Source organism: Tyto alba, unplaced genomic scaffold, assembly GCF_018691265.1.
Source record: "Tyto alba isolate M040663 unplaced genomic scaffold, T.alba_DEE_v4.0 Super-Scaffold_34, whole genome shotgun sequence".
Taxonomy (NCBI): domain Eukaryota; kingdom Metazoa; phylum Chordata; class Aves; order Strigiformes; family Tytonidae; genus Tyto; species Tyto alba.
In genome coordinates this window covers 1,322,960-1,342,694 of record NW_024881309.1, presented here as the reverse complement: position 1 = coordinate 1,342,694, position 19,735 = coordinate 1,322,960, and the positions used below count along the sequence as shown (strand labels likewise).

Sequence of the window (19,735 nt, the reverse complement as noted above, 5' to 3'; positions counted from 1 at the left end):
AGAAAGGCAAAGTAAGCCCTTGCTTTTCCATTTGTTTCTGTACACTCCAACATTTAACCTCTTTTTTCCTGCAAGGCCTCAAAATGACCTAACACAGTCAATAAAAATGTTTACATTTACCACAAGTATTTCCAGGAGCAGTAAGCTAAATATTTGCTTGTACAAATTATGGGATGGGAGATATCTCAAGAAACCTATTGATTTGTCTCCACTCCCTTTATTTTGATATATGCCTCCATGCAGATGGAGGCCCTAATTAATATTAAACAGTAATTTAAAATGCAATACACTTAAAGGTCACACAATTAATTCAGTCTGACAATTCAAACCTGGTGGGACATGGTCAAAAATAAATCAATTACTCTGAGATCTTCACACAGAAAGTGAATGTACTGCAGTGCTAACGAACAGCAGAGTAGGCACGCTGTTTAAACCCAGGAGTTTTGACTCTGTAGGCTTCTTATCATACTTGCTTCACAGAACAGTTTAACAGAAAAAGGTCAAGAGAAAGTTTTAATTTTACATTTTTGGAATTCCTTCTCTCATCATCTAGTTATTTTATGGAGCTTTGGTATTCATGTGGGTGTTAAACTTTGGGCAACTATCTGAGCAGTTTCAGTGACACTGACAAAAGCAAGACTGCCAAACAAAACTTCACAGAAATCTCCAAAATTGTTCCTCTTTCTTTGTCAGCTATACGTCCAAGTGGGCTGGTTGAGGAATACCATTCTTTTCCTTAATGAGAACTCCCATTTAAATACTCCCACAGTCCTAAAAGAACAAAGCTGTTGGGAACAATTACTAAATGTATCTCGTCCTTCGTTTTTAGAACTATGGATTCTTAGTCTTGAACAATGGGTTGGAAGAAAATAGGCTCTGTTCACCAGAAATTATTCTGTTGACAGTTTTGATTAATAACTTGAAATTATTTAATTGGCTACTTGAGTACTAAGCAGAGATGGAATATATTTCTGGCAGTGCTAGTCGATGTCTTAGCATGAGATAGTAATTACAAAGCCAGCAGCTTGTAATCACATCAACAAAACATGAGGAAAAATTAGACAAGCATGTCTAATATTTGCTCTGTTTATTTGATGTTGGGGTTGGGATCAAAAAGGGAAAGCAAATTCTATATAACAATAGAAAAGACTGATTCAGTAAAAAATACCCTTTAAGTACAATCTTAAAAATTCAAATATTAAAATGTGTTAAATTTCAGTTTCTGCAATTTGATGATTGGAAATATACTGGATAAATGAGGGCTGTCATCAGCCTCATTTATGTTTGTCATGCAACTGAATATAAAATTTTGTCTTTTCTACCTTTTTCCAAAGGAAACCATAGAGAACTACTCATTAATTTTGGATTCAATTGCAGCAAAAATTCCAAATATGGTCTGGTCCTCTCAGCCTGGCTTCTGCAACTTTATTGTTTAGGATAGTCAGAATACTTATGTACTGGTTAGCATCACCAAGGAGTTTGATCAAATGCTTTTAATAGCACAACTTTACAAGTCAACTGCTGAATTCTCCTCACCTGAAAAAGTCTTACATATATCCAAGACCGACAAACTGAAGGACTAATTGCTCTCCAAATGTAACTAGCACACAAAAAATGTAACTTTATCTTGTCAGCTTTAAAAAAAGGAAAAATCACAACAGTCAGGGAAAATGAGAGTCCATAAGTGTATTTGCTCTATGCAAATATCTTTACAGCCAGGAAACTTACCTCGTTGATTCACAGATTGTTTTCTGATTAGCCATCACATCAGTTTGTTACCATTTTAGTGGTAGCATATGGATACAGAGACTACTCTCTCTCAGGTACTACTTATGCTGTATTAACATTTGTGAGGCTTGGGATCATGAAAGTACATTTTAATTGGAGATTTTTTAATCAATCTCCCTCTTTTTAGACTCTAGTACTGCTAGCTCTATCATTCTTGTTGCATTACCTCCTTCACAGCTGTTTAACACCTGTAAGCTATGCATAAACACTCCCCTATCTGAAAGATTCCAACCCTCTGGTAGTTCCTCATTTTTAATAAGCAAACCTCCACATTTAGGATTGTAGCTTGGGGGAGTCTGTAATGTGCTTTAAATCATGCTGCACATCTCCCAGTTTTTCTTAGAGCAGCTTGGCAGATAGGAGTGTCCTGTGAAGCGCGGATGGCAGCTTATCTCATTGAGAGCATGGAACAAGCCCCTTGCAGTCCCTGGTGTTAAAGGGCTCAACTTATCTGGAATGAGTGGCAGAGTGCCCTGGCTCAGCTCTCAGTGTATTGCACCCAGGGACATTGCTTAATGTGCTGCTGTCAAACACCTCCCAGCGTGCTCAGGGCAAGTTTCTGAATCAGGGAGCTTCTTTAGGTGAAAACAGCCTCTGCTTCCTATCACAGGGAATAGAAAAGGTTATTGGCTACCACCGTTGGCTCAAGCCTTAACATCCTTACGTCTCAATTTAAACATGTTTTTAAATGCTTAGCAATCCTTACATGACCATCTGTACAATGGTGCTAGCCAGAGGAAGGGGAAACTCCCCAGCAGTTGGCATTGTGACTGTCGTGCTAGGTATGGGAATGGTGAATGTACTTTGTCCTACCTGGGAACTGCTGGGCAGGATTTGCAGCCTGCAAACAGATAAAGGACTTAGCTACCTTTGTAGTCTGGGCTGTCCTGGAGGCTGAGTTACGTGAACCTCCTCAGAAAAACTCACTGTACTGCTTTACCCCTCTACCCTCCTTTATATCCCCACATCAGCTCTCATCCTAGTACCAGCCATTACAAAGTGATTTTTTTAAAGGATGCTTCCTCCACTCTGAGCGTAGCCACAAAAGTGTCGATTTATGCTACATCTGCTTTTCTATCTGACAAGAAATGGCTGGAGCAACTTGAGGTCCCCATTCAATAGGCCTGAATCACCTTCCACTCTTTATACACATCCTCAGAAAATGAAATAAAGTGGGAACTGCCAAGTCACATGAGTCTGGCTGCCCCTTTACTGAGCTGAAAGAACAAAGAAAATAATCAGAATCACAGGCTGGTTTGGGTTGGGAGGGACCTCAAAGCCCCCCCAGTGCCACCCCCTGCCCTGGGCAGGACCCCCTTCCCCCAGCCCAGGGGGCTCCCAGCCCCGTCCAACCTGGCCTTGAACCCTTCCAGGGAGGGGGCAGCCACAGCTGCTCTGGGCACCCTGGGCCAGCGCCTCACCCCCCGCACAGGGAACAATTTCTGCCTTAGATCTCACCTAAATCTGCCCTCTGACAGTTTAAAACCATCCCCCCTCATCCTACTCCCACCCCCTGACCCAGAGTCCCTCCCCCCCTCTCCTGTCCCCCCTTTAAGCCCTGGGAGGCCGCTCGAAGGTCCCCCCAGAGCCTTCTCTTCTCCAGGCTGAACCCCCCCAACTCTCTCAGCCCGGCCCCCCAGGGGAGCTGCTCCAGCCCCCCCAGCATCTCCGTGGCCTCCTCTGGCCCCGCTCGAGCAGCTCCGTGTCCTTCTGCTGTTGGGGGCCCCCGAGCTGGCCCCAGCACTGCAGGGGGGGCTCCCCAGAGCGGAGCAGAGGGGGGGAATCCCCTCCCTGGCCCTGCTGCCCCTCCTGCTCGTGAACTTGCAGAATAGGAAGAGAGATGCTAAAACCAGCAGAGGATGTGGCCATGATGAGCGCCAAGAATAGCAGGACCTGCTTGCAAGGAACAGAGACCTTGCTACAAAACTCCAGCCAGACTGCCAGCCCCCTTTCTCCCCTGGTCCTCTTAAAAAAACCCCAAACTACACAACAAGCTAAAAGCACACAATTCCTCTGTGGGTTATTCCTGAGGGAAGAGCATGGCTAAGCAGGATTGGACATGGACAGAGACAGATGAGGCTGGTTAGATTTCACTTGGTGGCAACAGGGTTGTGATAAGGAGAGGGAGATAAGAATGCAGGAGTACTGGGGCTTCCCTCCTTACCTGTGTTCATGGTCAGCATGTGATTGGCCTTTGTCCGATTTCTTTCATCTGTTGCTGCATCCCTTTTCTGAAAGAGAAAATATTTCACTCATTCATATTAAATCTTGTGAATCTTTTATACTTAAGTTTCTAGAACACTTTAAAATCTTTGATTAATAAACCTTGTACAAATGCAATGACCCATTAGATAATGGAATATATATATATATATATATATATATATATATACACACACATATAGTAAAGAGATAAAATGACAAATATTAAGGAATCAAGACAGTTCAGTTAGTCATCAAATAAGGCATCATTACATGTGAAAAGAAACATCCCACTGGTTTGGAAATCTGAAAGAAAGAATTCTAATCTCTTACATCCTGACTCATCTTCTGCTTCCTGGGCAGCACATCTCAGGTTGACAGGGATTAATTTTATTTTATTTTTGAGTTACAGTTTGCTCCTAATCAGTGTTTTTACTAGCCTAATGACAGCAAGATCTCATGTAACAACCCTGGATTCACTTTGTAATTAAAAAAACCCCATAACTGTTGAGGTTGCTGTAACAATTTGCCATCTAGCGGTCAATGGAAATCAGACTCCATTCTTAGTTCATGCAGAAAGCAAACATGTACAACCAAGATTGGATTATATACCTTGGAAAATCTGGTATGGTTTACTGGCCAAGACATTTACTCATTTTAAGTAATTTTAACCATGCAAACCCCAGCTCACCTCTTCTCCATACAATAATTGAAGTATTAAATAAAATTTGAGTAATTAGGATTAGGCACCTTGATTCAAACTCAGCATATACCTTCCCTTTAGCAGAACATGTCCTCTTTTCTTCTTGCACACAGATCTTGCATGTTGTTCAGTGCTTGACCACAGCAATTTGCTCCTGAGTGGTTAGTGGGTATAGAGACACACTCAAGAGTCAAACTTTTGTCTTCTAAAATTAAGGAATATTCTTTTTTTCCTCATGTCTGTGTGGTTTTAGTACAAAAAGGGGGGGAAGACCTAGCAAATGGGGACATTCATTCACAACTTTGGCTTGCCAGCCCAGACTGCACAATTTTTATTTCAAATAACAGTCTTGATTCTCCAGTCTGACTTAATTTTTTCTCTGCTAGTGGAAATTCTTCCTAAAAAGGAAAATTTGCTAATATTAATAGCTGTCCCTTTTCATTACTTGATACAAACTGGAAAATTTGTTTTCACATAACAGACAAGATATATGAAAATCTGCCACTCCTCCTAATTTAAGCAGTCTCTTTCATTTAAATAGCATTGCTCACCAGAGTAAGAGTTTCTGGATTAAGCTCTGATTTTAAAATGACCACAGTTGAAAAGGTGTCATACCTTGGCCTTGGTAAGTAGTCTTGTATACTGGGAAATTTGGGGAGATGATGAGGGGAGGTTCTCAGTGGAATGGGTTCTGTGGTAAAAAGATCTTGGATTAATGTGCCAGCACAGGTGACTAGATAAATTGGTGCCCTTGGCAGTGAGGGACTACAGAGACTTCCTGCCCACTGATATGTATAAGGATCAAGAAAGGTTAAATTGCAGCAGAGTTGGAGATGTGACTGGAATGTGTGCTAATTCTGCCCTCCCCAAATGCTTGACATGTTTTAGCTGCCTGTCAGTATGCATCCAATGATACCATTGTTTGGATTCCAGGCATGCCTTTAAACACCTTTCAGGCTTTTTAAAAAAGCTCAGAGCAAATAATCAGCATTATTCTGATAGCCCAGCCTAGGATAAATATTGTTGTAACTTACAAAAGGTGCCAACACACATGCACAGATACACACACCCACACACACTCCCAATGTGCTCTCTTCCACATAAAACAAATTCCCCACCTTTTATAGAACAAGCCTAGCAAGAACCTAGCTAAACTTCCAAAACATGCATATTACTTTGATGGAGAGAAGCTTTTGGAATGTTCATGTAACTTTCAAGATAATAAGAGTCACATCCCAATACTCTCTTTCTCTCTAGACTCTTTCAGCCAATATGTCTTTACGATCTAAGCTTGTGCACTAGTTCCTTTCTTCATTTTTCTGACAGATCAAGGTTCCAGTCCTGGTAGGATCACCACAGCCCTGCCCCTCTCCTGATGCAGATATACCAGATGCTTGTGCTATTTTCAAGGTGTTAATCTTATGCTTAAGGCTAATAAGCCTCATTTTACCCACTCTGCACATTAACCTTAGGCAGTTATTAGGATAAGCATCCTGCTTTGTTGACTGTGAACATAACTCTCTCCTACTGTTTCTGAGAATGGTTGTTGGCTGCTCTCCACTTAAGATGTGGATGCAATCCTCTGTGGGTCCCTCCCATGGAAATCAGTGGGAATTTTCCATCCATTCCAGTGGGAAATCTCATGGATCACAATGTAAAAAGATCTTTACCAATAGATGACCCATAAAGCTACTGATACCTAATGAGCTCTATAACAGCAGATGCTTTATATTATATAGAACACATCTAAGTTAAGTGATAAATAAAAGATATATATTTCCTTCAGATTGTGAACATTCAGTCCAGAACCTTTGCTGACAGGCTGTGGATTTAAAGATTGAAAGCATTTTTAGACTACAGTTATTTAAGCCAACAGATGGAGTATATCTTCAGGGACCCCTTACCTGTTGTTGCTGCTTTTTACTTCCTTGGTCTTTCCCTGTAGTCCAGTAATAACATCCATCACCTTGAAAGATAAAATAGATTAATTATAATCTAAGACAGGTATGTAAAACATATAGTCAACGATGGCATAGTCAGCAAAGAATGAAATAGCAGGAAACAGCACTGGCAAACTACAGTATCAAATAGACAAAATACCAACATTCTTTCTCCTGCATAGGTCCTTTTCTCTGCTTTTGTTCAGAGCTGGGTATACATTCCTGTTTGTTCTATAGTTAGTTAATAAATTCAGAATAAATTTCTTCTGCTCTGCAGCCATTTCTAGCATGATTTTTGAAATCAGTAATACATTGGTGATGTCAACAGGCCTAGGCTCAAGGTCTAGTAAATTCAGAGCCGTAACATGCCCATCTGCATGTTCATGTGAGAACAGATGATCTGCTGAAAAACAAGGGGAAGGAGAACATGGGCATATGGGTCATGCGGTATGATTCTTCCTGTGCTTCCTTTTCTCTCTTTGTTGTGAGCTGTACCTCAAGTACAGAAATATCACAACAGATTTGCCTTCTGGGTGCTCCATCCAGAACAGTTTCCTGTAAGCTGTGTACGTTGGCATTGGAGGTGCTGCGAGAGTAGGTGGATAGCTGAAGCATTAGTTATCAGACAGTAAACACAGTAGTCAAAATGCAAATATATTGCTAACAGGCCTGACACAATGAGATTGTGAACTAAAACAAAAGCTAGAAGCAATCTTCTTCCAAGTTTGAGTATATGAAGGGCAGAAATGCTACCTAACTCAAACAAAATTAGATGTCAGATAAGGTATTGAGACTTGGTTTAGAGTTCTCTGTAAAACTATTTGCTCTAGTGCAAACCTACCGAGCTGGTAACACTGCCTTCAAAATTAGTAGGGAGTAAACACTAAAAGCTTATTGGTAAGCTTTTAGATGTATATGCAATGCTTTCTAAACAAAAAATGTAAAACCTCAAATATAATTTAAATGAATTTCGGTCAAACTACAGAAAGGGATTTTTTTTAAGCCATCTGTGAAGACTGAAGAGCTGGATGAGTTCCTGCGTCAGTCACAGACGATTTCCATGATAGCAGTCAAACCGTACAGAATAGATTGTGCTTCAGTTTCCCATTGAGAGTACCAAGGCAGCAATGCATCCCTTATTTTGTCCATTCAGAATAGTCCTAGTGATCTGTAAGCCACTATGCAAGAGGAGAATAGGACTCTTCCCATGAGTAATGCTCTTTATGCCTGGGTCAGTGGAAGAATTTAGCTCTGTATCTTTTATAACCATGCATAACCACTCTGTTGTTTTATTCAGGTCTCACTCAGACATCTCAGAACACTGATCCATTAATAAATGAATGTAGTATGTAGAGTGTTGCTTTAAATTAACTAATTCTGATTAAACTAGTAGCAACAGGATGAGAGTCTCAAAGGACTGTTATTACAATGCGCAAACAGTAAGGGTTCAGATTCTTCTCTACTGGAGTTAGACAGAAAACCAGATTGCATTGACTAATTATTTTAAATAACTTTGAATTAAATAATAATCTTGGAATAATAAGACTCGGCTTTGTTCGTACACCTAGTCTGCCTCTCTGGAAACTCTACCAGTTTGTTCCTTTAGGTTCTACTTCAATCTCTGGTCTTCAAACTTTTACTAGATAGTCAATGTCAGGTCAGCATCCCTAAGGAAATGATCCAAAGACATATAAAGCCCAAGATAATTAAGGCAGTTGTTTTCTATATTTTGAAGAGATTGGCTGACTTGGGGCAGGAGCCTGTCATGACTTCCATGCCCTCTAACAGAAGAATACACAAGGAAAGGGTTGAAACATGACAGTTGTCACTTGGAAACAAGATTAGGGCTTCCAGTTGAGTTTTGAAGGTCTTAAACAACAGCCTCTCTGGATACTGCAACCACAAAAGCTTTGAAAGTCACAACCCACACGCATACTCTTGCCAAGCAGTGCTCTCAGAGTGCTTTGAAGTGTTTCACATCCCCCGTGCATCAGCCAAGAACATCACAACTACAACTCCTACTTTCACTTCCCATCAGTGAGCTCCACTTCAAAATAAAACTAAACAGGCTATCTTGTATCTTGCAGACACACACAAGTATTGCTGGATTTAATTACCAAAGTTTGACTCTCCAGAAACATTCTTTGGATCATCAAGAACCTGCAGCCAGTTGTGAATACAATTAATCTAAAAGAACAGTTTCACCACATGATAAAATGCTCTTTTAATAAAAAGCAGATGGTTTGACCAGGAGTCTGATTTGAAAAAAACAAATAGCAGACCTGGGGCCAGGTTCTTGGACTCCAGAGGAATGCTTTGCCCTCTGGCAGCCATTCAAGGCTCCAATAAACAGTAAACATTTAGTGTTCAGCCCCAAAATATACACTCCTTCCAAGCACTGATGGAAAGGATGTGTGAATTCAACCATTCACTTGAGATCTACCAGAAAAGCAGTCTGATCCTGATACAAACTACCCTCCAACATATGCAGGGCACTCAGCAAGTGGTCACAGCTCTTTTTACACTGGCATTGTGTGAAACGATAATTTTATTCTGGGTTATGAGCTTTTTAGAACTGGGACAGTCTCCTCTATCTGGCTTTGAAAAATATTCAGAACAAAAAGCTCTGGTCCATTGCACCTATTCAAATTGCTATAAATTTTCACCAGCCCTGCAGATTTAAGTTTTTTTGCAAATGTCAGTGACACAGATCTGCTCCCTTCTTTTATCTGTTCATTCATCTGTTCGCTCCCTCCCTCCAGCAATCGTACATAAGGTGAGTCAGCACCTGAAAGGCCTGGGTGCTGATGCCAAAAGGAAGTTCTCCACTGGATAAAACTATTCTGTTTCTGTTTCTTCATTGGCAAGAAACATATACCAATGCCTAGGTCATGTTGCAGCCTGAGCATAGGAATGCACCAAAGGGAAACATATCTCTTCTGCAGGAACACTAGCAAGGCCCGCTTTATTTCCCTTCTGCTTTTGGATGAAGAAAAAAGACAAAGCCTTTTAATTACTGTGTTATCTTTATTTGTATATGATAGTTATGTTGCACTCAAAGCTTATGATAGGCAAGTTGAGTCTAATGCCAAGCTTTGTTCCAATTGGAGAACATGGCTACCATCACAAAAGCATGCAAAGAAACAAGCTTATTCGATGCAGAATTGTCAAGATCCAGACTAATTGACTTTTTCACAGATTTTAATGCCCAAAATGCTTGGAATTCCTGCACTGGCACAGCCATGAACATTCAGTGGTGCTAAAAGAAACAAGAAAATGAAGATATCAGTGACAAGATCGCTGTATCCAGTAAGGAAAATTCTGCTGAATACATAATCAATCTCCAATTATGGTCCTATTCAAGGTCACTGTTGGTCTCAATGGATACTGTGTAAAACTTATGGTGTGCCTCAAATGGAGGAAATGTCTGAACAGCTGTAAGTCACCTTTGTGCTCTTCCTTTCCCATAATCCACATACAGTGGTTAGCATACTGGCATACAGTAGATACCTTGTAGGACCATTGTATCATTGAGGCACAAGTTGGGTACCACTGCTACACAGTGGATTCCCATGACACCAGGCAAACCCCTTTGGAACAGCTGTTCCCGATATGTAGATGCTTAACGATGAAAAACAGTGCTTAATCCGATTTTTCCAAAGCGTACCAGAGCCTTGCCCTTTCAGTCCTGCTAGCTCCTCCTCTCTAAAATAGGGCAATGTGTTTCTGCCTCAAAGGTACCAGTGGACTTAGGTTTAAAGGAGAGAAAGGTGCTTATGCACTATAACAGAAGCACAGCGTTCTGATTTTGCAACTTACGTTGAGTCTCTACCAGCTTGTAGAGAGGCAGACCTCTGCAGAGTTGTTCAATGGGTTTACCGTAGATAATCCACTCTTTGATACGCCCAAACAAGGAATGGCCAGATTGAAACTGTGCCCACACGTTATTTGGAGAGTATATTGCCTTCATAGTCTAAAAAGAAAGTGTTAGACATTGTCAGGAATGTTGTTTTGATTTCATTCTAAAGCACTAAGAAAATCCCAAAATCTAAAAATCACCTTCCTTTGCCTCACACAAAGGATTAGCTAAAGAAGCTACATGCTTTTAAAGAAAAATAAATATTTTCAATCTATTCAGAAACAAAGTTCACTACGTATTAATTCTGCCAACATAACAAAATTGAGCTGTATTACCATCATAATAAATTATGCTATTTGGCAGTAAGTTTTGCTGTAAATGCACTACTGTTAGGCTGTCATAAAATGGGCCAGAACTCAAGTTCATCTCCAGGCAATGCTTCCAGTCACCTTCATGAAACCTTTGCCTGAACAAGAAAGTCAAAGTCTGGTCAAAGTAAATTGGTTTCTAAATTTTCTTCTGTAAACAAAATTATTTCAAATTATGTCAAGCTCAAAATATCAGCATGATAATGAAAATAAGGAAAAGCCTGTCTGAACTCATATTGCAATCACCTCAAAATAGTCAAATTACACTGCTTCCAAAGAAAGGGTATCTTATGGTTCTAGTCACAATGACAATCCGCTACAAAACCACAGGCAGGGCCATGATTGCTCATTATCTTAAAAGTATGTTCGATATGACATTCCCTTGAAGTTCTGTCTTGTCAGATCTGCTTCATCACTGCCAAGACAGTAGGAGACACTCCTAAGAACAGCTGTTCTTAAAGGCAGAATGGAGGCCTCCCATCACACCACACAACTCTCCTACTGTAGCCCTTCATACAGACATACATACAGTATGGGTTTTGCTACAAAGTCACCTTTTTCTCAAAAGCCAGGCGTCCAATTTCTTGCAACTCTGGGATGGAGTCCTTATTTATTTTCAGGATAAAGCAGGCACGTTGTGAAAATAACCTTGTTGCAATATACCCCTGTGATTAAAAGACATATAGTTAATTAAAAATGGCTACCACTAATATTAGTTGATTCTCTCTACTCTTTAGGACCATCTAGAAGGAACATGAAGTGGCTACACAGGCTGCTATAGCAGAATGACTCTGCAGTTACATCGTCAGCTTTGGGGAATGGAAGCATCCAACCCACTCTAATGGATGTCTGTAAGACTGAAAGTATCTTTTCTGACAGATTTCTGCTGCACTGGATGCACATGAGGGATGGCAGCCCTTTCTCAACTCTGACCTCATTGAAGTCAGTGACGTTCTTCTCACTTTCATGAACTGCCACCATAGGTTTCATTACAAGTCTTTTATGCTGGTGAAAAAAAGAGATGGCCTAAGAGGAAGAAAGATGATGGAAGTCTTCAAAGAAACAGTGTTTCAGGACAATTTATGGTGAGAACACACTACAATAATTTCGGAGTTTAAAAGCTTCCTCAGAGATTAAGTCTAGGGAGATTCTTAGATTTACTTACATGCGAGTAGTCAAAAATGGTATCAGAGGAGTACACGCCAGAACGGACATGGACGTCAACAACGTGCTTCTCATTGTGGATAGTCATAGTTCCAATGACATAGTTACTGCCAGGTTCTTTCAGGAGAAAGGTCTTTGGTAAAAAACACAAAATCATTGTTTGTCATCCAGCTTGCACTTTTAAAAGGTACAATATAAGCAAATGCTTTCTCTCAAATAAACAAGTATGATTGCTATGTAAATACTAAATCCCTTAACAACCCTCTAGCAGTCTCAGGAGGCCCTTGAGGTGGATGTTAATTATGCAAGAGTGTGTCAGGGTGATAAAAGAGGGGACAGGCCCTCATTACAGACTAAAGAAAAACAACACAGGGCATCCCAATCATTATGTGTGGCAGCAGGGACTGACAGGAGACTGCAACAATCTCCGCATTTTGGCTTGAGCTAAGGAGACTTATGCCCCCCAAATTTCTTGTTACTCTGCACCTGCACAGAACTGCCTCTTTGGCTTACATGATTGTCACCTTTGGCAATGCTGGTCTTCTACACTTGTCAATAAGCATCTTGCTAGTTTCTTCTGTGCTTTTCTTCCTATTAATATCGCCCCCCACCCAGTGATCCAGTACATTTTAAATGAGTGCATAGACAGCTTATCAGTCCACTTACATCCAGTGCAGAAGTCTGAGTCCAAAAGACTCCCAGCAAAACAAGAACAGCAGCCTGCAAAAGGAATAATCATTCTCACTCGACAGAAACATCAGGCAGTGCCATTAAAAAAGCCAATTAATGAATTGAGGGAAGCAGCTGTAGCATCAGTTTGAAAAACTACCCACTTAACATATATTAGTTGAAAAAAAAAACCAAAACACCACAATTCTTCATTGTAAAATTCTTGCGATTAGGCTCTCTTTTCCCTGTAACTGAAAAAGCAGAATGATAACTTAAGCATTACATCTTTTGTATTTTTTTAAAGTCTCTCCCTGATGGCATGTTACTTCTTGATTTGCATCTATAACTGTAATTATTAAATCATAGCTAAATCTCACTTCTGATGTTTTATCAAGTTCTGCACTCTTTACTCAAATGATGCTTCCACTGACTCCAAGACGATTACTGTACACCCAAGAAAAGCAACCGAAGAAACAATACATAGATCGTATTATTTCCAGCACTGTACCACTTGAGCATCATCTTCTTTAATCTTTTGTTTTTAAAAATAAGGAACTTACATGATAAAAAGTTGAACAAAAATGGATATACTTACAAATCTGTTCATTTTTCTTTCAGATAAGAACAGGAGGCTGTAGAAAGTAAGAATGCAAGAAAATCCCAGAGACCTTCAACTTTTATATCTAGCTAGAGGTGTGGGAAGAACTTGACAGAACTTTTCTTCATGACTCAAGTCCATATCTACCTGTCACACTGTGGTAAGCCTCCTATTTGAATTTTGGGCTGGCACAGATAACCTCACCCGATATTAGAAGGACTCAGTCAGCTTTTGTAAAAATCGATGGCTTTTATTTACTGGTTTAAACTTTACAGGAGTTCACACTCTTGCTGGTTCAATTTTTAAAATATTTAACAGGATATTATCCAGAATTAAATGCCATCAGGAATAACTCTGCTATTCATTCATACAAACTACATTTTGATTTCTGAGATAGAATCCCTAGCAGCCTGATAGTCTGCAGACAAATCCTGGAAAGAAATAACTATGCCATGGTGTCCATGGTTCAGCAAGCTGAACAGAACAATTGTTCAGCAATTTCTTCCATCTAATATATGCATGAACTCTTAATAAGAAGTGCTGCTCATTTTTGATCAGTTACCATGATGTATACAACACATGCATGAAATTAGTGACACAATTTGGAATAATAACTGTGCTTTACAAGATAATCTCCATAACTACTAGCCTCCTTGGCATACAAAGGAGTGAAACTCCAGAGGATGTGTGGTTCACACAAGGACACAAAATAAAAGGAACAGGATGGGGATTCCTCCTTTAAAGCTACTACTGTTTTCTGTATTTTATGAAAATGTCAATGGCCACCTAATACTGCCATGACAAGTATTCTATGACTACAACCTCACCTGGACTCCTCCTCATCTGTGACTCCACATCAGCTGGTGCTGGAACCTTGACAAATCACATTCTACTTTCTACTAGAATATCATAATTGAGGCCTATCCCCTTCTAATAAAACAAGAACTCAATCTAATAGCCAACACATTTCTGTAATCTCAGTCGTCAGGGAAAAGGTGAAAGAGATTGTATGGAAATCTCTCTCAGCAAACAGGCCTCAATGAAAAAAAGGAAATTACATGCATTTGCTTTATTCCACCTAACTCCATGTGGAAAATGTTATCTGAAGTGTAACAAAGCTGTGCTGCCAAGCAATGTATCAGAATACATATAAACAGATATGAAATTGTGACAAGCACAGTTAGATTAGGCTAATTAGATTAGACCGATGTTCCCCTCCTCTTGAAAGCTGGTTCTGTCCCTTGTCTCAAAAGAGTCTTTGTTTCTAAGATTACAAATAAGTCAGAAATACTCAAAGTAGATTTAAGCAGTCAAATAAGCCTTTCAAAGAAGGAATCTAACAGGGTTCAGGCACAACAAGCTTTAGTAAGTTTTAAATGCTTTTAAACTAAAGCTCTGTCATGGTTTAACCCCGGTCTGCAGCTCAGCCCCACCCAGCTGCTCCCTCACTCCCCACCAGTGGAGAGAATTAGAAGATTAAAAATCAGAAAGCTCATGGGTTTGGATAAAGGCAGTTTAATAGGTAAAGCAAAAGCCGCACACAAGCAAAGCAAAACAAGGGATTCGTTCCCCACTCCCCGTGGGCAGGCAGGTGCTCAGCCATCCCCAGGACAGCCGGGCTCCCTCACGTGTAATGGTCACTTGGGCAGACAAACGCCATCACTCCGAACGGCCCCCCCTTCCTCCTCCTTCCCCCAGCTCTGTGTGCCGAGCATGACATCACGTGGTATGGAATATCCCATATATGCAGATACGGCCCGTTGGGATGGGCTGTCCCAGCTGCATCCCCTCCCAACTCCTTGTGCACCCCCAGCCACTCGCCGGGGCGGGGAGAGAGGCCGGAGAGGCCTTGGCTCCGTGTAAGCGCTGCTCAGCAGCAACTCCAGCATCTCTGCGTTACCAGCGCTGTTTTCAGCACAAATCCAACACTGAGCCCCATACTAGCCACTGTGAACAAAAATAACTCTATCTCAGCTGAAACCAGGATAAGTTTAAGTTAACTTTCTCTTAGTCATTATGTCTTCATATATTCATTTATTTGGAAAAACACCCAAGAAGCATGAGGTTCTGCTTTCTTAAGCATCGATATGCTTAGTCACAGGTAAGAAGAGAGCAACGTGGGAAATCAACAGTTATTTTGTGAAGGACGATTAGAACAATAGCCACGATCTCATGAATTTCACCTTACATTGCACCGACTGAATTTTGCTGATCTGATTAGACAAGGCCAAAAGTTAAAGATTAATTTCTAAAAAGCGTGTGACTAATTGAAATTATTGCAAGAGGACATACTCCAAGTTGTCTAGGGCATAGCTAGATATACTTCCAATAGGAAAGCCTGGCTTTTTGGAGACTTTTTCCCCAGAGTTAATCACACATCTCCCAGTAATACACCTGAAATTAGCACTCATGCACTCAGAGCCAAGGCTATCCATGACAGAGTCCTCTAAGCACCTTTCTATATTAAGGAGGTGAAGTAAAGAGCTGCATAAGAAGGGTGAAAACTCACTCTAATTTCACTTTTGCCAGTCCTCAGGCAGCGTGAGGTTTAGCTTAGGAAGCCATGACTCACAACCCCGTGGTGAACATGAAATTCCACAATGATGCCCACATTCTTAAAGTGGTCTTCTTGCTTTGGATACTTTTGATCAAAGTGAAGACTCAAGTTTTCCCCAAATAAAATCACTTTCTCCTCAACTGTTACACTTGCAGTCAGGTTAGTCATATCAGGGAAGCCAGCAGAAAATGGAATTTGAGTAATGTTCAGAACAAGTAACAGGTTGTTACAACACAGCAACATTTATTGTTGCAGGAAACTTAATTTCTCTGTTATTTTCATAAATCCGAATATTTTCAAGTATGTTCTCATTTACCCTGATGAAATATGATTAAGCTACAGAATTACTCTTAATCTATGTAAAACTACCAGAAGACTTTGACCCCTTATTTGGCGCTGTCATACAATAAAAATAATTTAAACAAAAGAACCTTGAACATTACATGAAAAGAATAATTGTACAATTTCAGTTCAAGTCTGATCACCAAACAGGAATTTCAATGCATAAAGGAGATTAATTCAATTGAGTTAAAGTGAGATTATACTATCATAATAAACTTTCCTGGTGACTCATGGGTTTTTTTTCAGGTACTTTTCATAAATATTTGCTTTATCAGGGAGTGAGCAGGTAGTGGGAGAAAAGTAAAGAATGAAGCAACACCTCAAAAAATCAACAAAATTTTCAATGCTTCCATTTGCATTCTGCTGGGCGTGCCACACACTAAATAAAGATGGGGTGACACAGTTTAGAAAGATCTGTGTGGCACAAGGACAGATCAAGTAGAACTAATTACATTCCAGTAGTTAAAAAATAAATCAAGCTTCAAGGATGAATCCAGAAATAATTTTAGCAGTTTTGTTCTTGCTAGACAGTAAGACATAGAAAAACACATGAAAAATGTAAGTGCATGCATAAAATGAAACACTAATTTGAGAAAAGGGTTAAAACTGGAACAGCTCAGTCTTGGGAGTTTGCTGCACAGTGGTACAAGAATTTAGTGCATAAACAGAATGCCTTGAGCAGGGCTTTAAAAATGAGACAAACTTGTACTGGAAAAAGAACAGGGTCTTATACAGTAATAGCACTCCTCCCTGCCCTTTTTTCCTGGCTTCTACTATTGCCATTAGTTAGACTTTTCTTAATGTCAAATGCTCTAGCTGTGTGTGTTTGCCATACAAACTACTCAAGCAATCAGAAGATGATGGAAGATTTGGACATCCAGGCTTCCAAGTGTGAGACATTACTGTAATGGCCAAATTGGCTACAGTTGTTGGAAGAAATGGACAAGACTGCTTTCCAACTCATTGCGAATGACACTGCAGGGATTAGCATTGTACTGTTCAGTTTCTCAATGCCTTTCTTGAGAACTAGTCAATTAATTAAATTTCCAGAGACCAGAGAGGATTTCGTGACATACAAAATAAGACTTTTATGTGTATCTTGGAGGCTAAGGACATAACAGTTTCCATTTGGCATCCACAGATCATTCTGATTAGAAGAACTGTAAATCTTTTTCCTTAGTAATTTATTACTTTCATTCACTATATTTTACACCTTGTGCAAATTAGATGAAAAACAGCTCTTCCACTCACAGTGCTGGCAGACTGATATACCTCCTCTGCACTCATATAGTCCGAGCAAGGCATCAGTAGCAGAATGACATGAATGTGGCCCTCGCTGGTGTAAATTAGAACTGGGCCTTACCTTCTCTGAACTGAAGTAAGATTCCCTGGCTTTTCCAACAGCAGCTGCAACAAGGATCCTCAGCAATTGATGACAGTGGAGAACTTTGTTCAGAGACGTTAGTTAATAACAACAGAGACCCCATCATACCATTCTGGCAACAAAAAGGAAACTTAAAAGCGCAACCCTGTACTGAACTACAGTAAAGTACACAATTAGCATATAGAGGGACCAATAGAGCTGCTATTAAATATGAAGCACTTTTGGAGTAGGTAAGTGAGCACCTCTGAAAGTGCTCCTTCTTTAACAGGCACAGCTAAGAAACAAATCCAGATTATTTGAGGCTATATATATATATATAAGTTTATTAAACAGCAATGGGCAATATTCCTGGGCAAAGAGACTCAGACATTTGTACTGGCCAATTAAAAACCTAAACATTTTGCAGTCTTGCAACAAACAAGGCAAATAAGATCTTATGCTGTGGGTCTGTATATAATTATCAAATTCAGAGAAATATTAAAATCTACTTTCTAAATAATAGTTAATATAAAATGCCCATTGTTACTACTCCTCCCTTACTCATTTTTTGTTATCTCCAGTTTATGGTTCCTTTCTAGAATTAGCCCTTAGTCCATAATCAGGTACTATTCTCCCTACTTGTCTGTGTGAAGATACATAGTCTATGCCTGAAGACTGGAGATCTTGACTGAACAAGTTCAGAAAGCAAGGTTAACAAAAGAACTCGATAATTTCTATGGTTTAGAACCAACCTCATGATTTCTGGGGACTGACGACATTTTTAACATAGCAAGATTACTACCTCTGTTGATTTAAAATATGGTACCAGCTATGGATAAACTATTAGGCTGAGTCCTCTGCCACATAGGCACAAAATGTTACTACAAATTTGATTATGCATTCATCCTCTGGCTCTGATTTTTTTTTTTTTTTTCATTTCAAAGTTACTATAATATGTACTGAACTTACCATAACAAGTTTTCTTTCATCTTTCTGTAGGTAATTAATTCAAACAGGCTGGTATCAAAGCCTCCTCTTATCGGCCCCAGGAAACTCGTCACAATTCTGTTAACACAGGGCATATGCCAATAAGGTAAAGCCATTTTAAGTTTTAACTTTGGAATATTACTGTATACAAAGTAAGAGTATACATCAATTACTAACAGAACTTGCCTCACCTCACTTCACAATGAAGTTTACTGTAAGTATATGTATCACTTTCTCATAAAACTGTTAAGGCTGGACAGTTTTAAAATTATTTTGAGTCTTTCTTGGCACCTAGTGAACTATTACTGATTTATGCAGAAATTACAGAGTGAAAATGCCAAATGGGTCGGGACTGTGTGGGTACAATTTCACTTTGGCAGTGACTTCATTCCATATGCCTACTCAAATGTGAAAGAGAGAAGTGCTCTGTTACAAGGGCAACATGCACATGTAAAATGTTGCAAGGGCAATATTCTCTCATTCACAACTCAGATGCAAGTCAACAGCCTCAGCAAGTTATATAATGTTGTGGTGCAGCTGCCTGATGAGAGCGCAGGAGAAGAACCATGAGACACTCCAAGTTCATGACTCTGAAGCAGGGGTATTTGCAGCAGCCTGAAATTGCTGCAGGAATAATTCCAAAATGTTAGTGCTAAATCCAAATCACACTTGGACCTTTCTCATAAAAATCCTCCTTTGAAGAAAGATGAAATTTGTGACTGATTCAATATTAGAGGGATTGTCTCCAAGAGAATAACTGTTCACAATAATTATTATTCCAAAATAATTTATCATCCTAACAATATTAAATCTCTCAAAAATACATCAGCAGTAGTTTTGGCAAATCTGAGCACCAACTAGAATGTGAGTCAGTGCAACTGTATAATTGTATAAAGGGGTAACAAAGCATTCAACATTGCATTTTTCTCTACAAAAATGATTGTGCCTATCCTTATACTATTAGCCCTGTACTCAGAGGAATGAGATCATTATGAGGATGCTCATGTCCCATTTCTGCTGTGGTCTGAGTACAGAGCTGTACTGTGCACCCATATTCTAATTCTTCATAATAGGTGCACACGCACATGGATTTTGCATAGATCTGCTCCATGTCTGAAATCAAAAACTCAGAGTGAAGAGTTCACTCTTTTAAACAAAATATTTCAGACCACCTTTTTCCATGGAGTTTGTTGAA

General features: G+C 39.8%; 1 protein-coding gene across 1 annotated transcript; it reads right to left on the bottom strand.

The window, feature by feature from the left end:
- Positions 1-9,800: 9,800 nt before the first annotated feature.
- GKN2 (gastrokine 2) lies at positions 9,801-16,016 on the bottom strand. Its single transcript, XM_009974297.2, is given in 6 exon segments — positions 9,801-9,892; positions 10,453-10,606; positions 11,415-11,525; positions 12,026-12,157; positions 12,691-12,744; positions 15,864-16,016. Coding segments are annotated over 6 exon segments (696 nt in total).
- Positions 16,017-19,735: the final 3,719 nt, after the last annotated feature.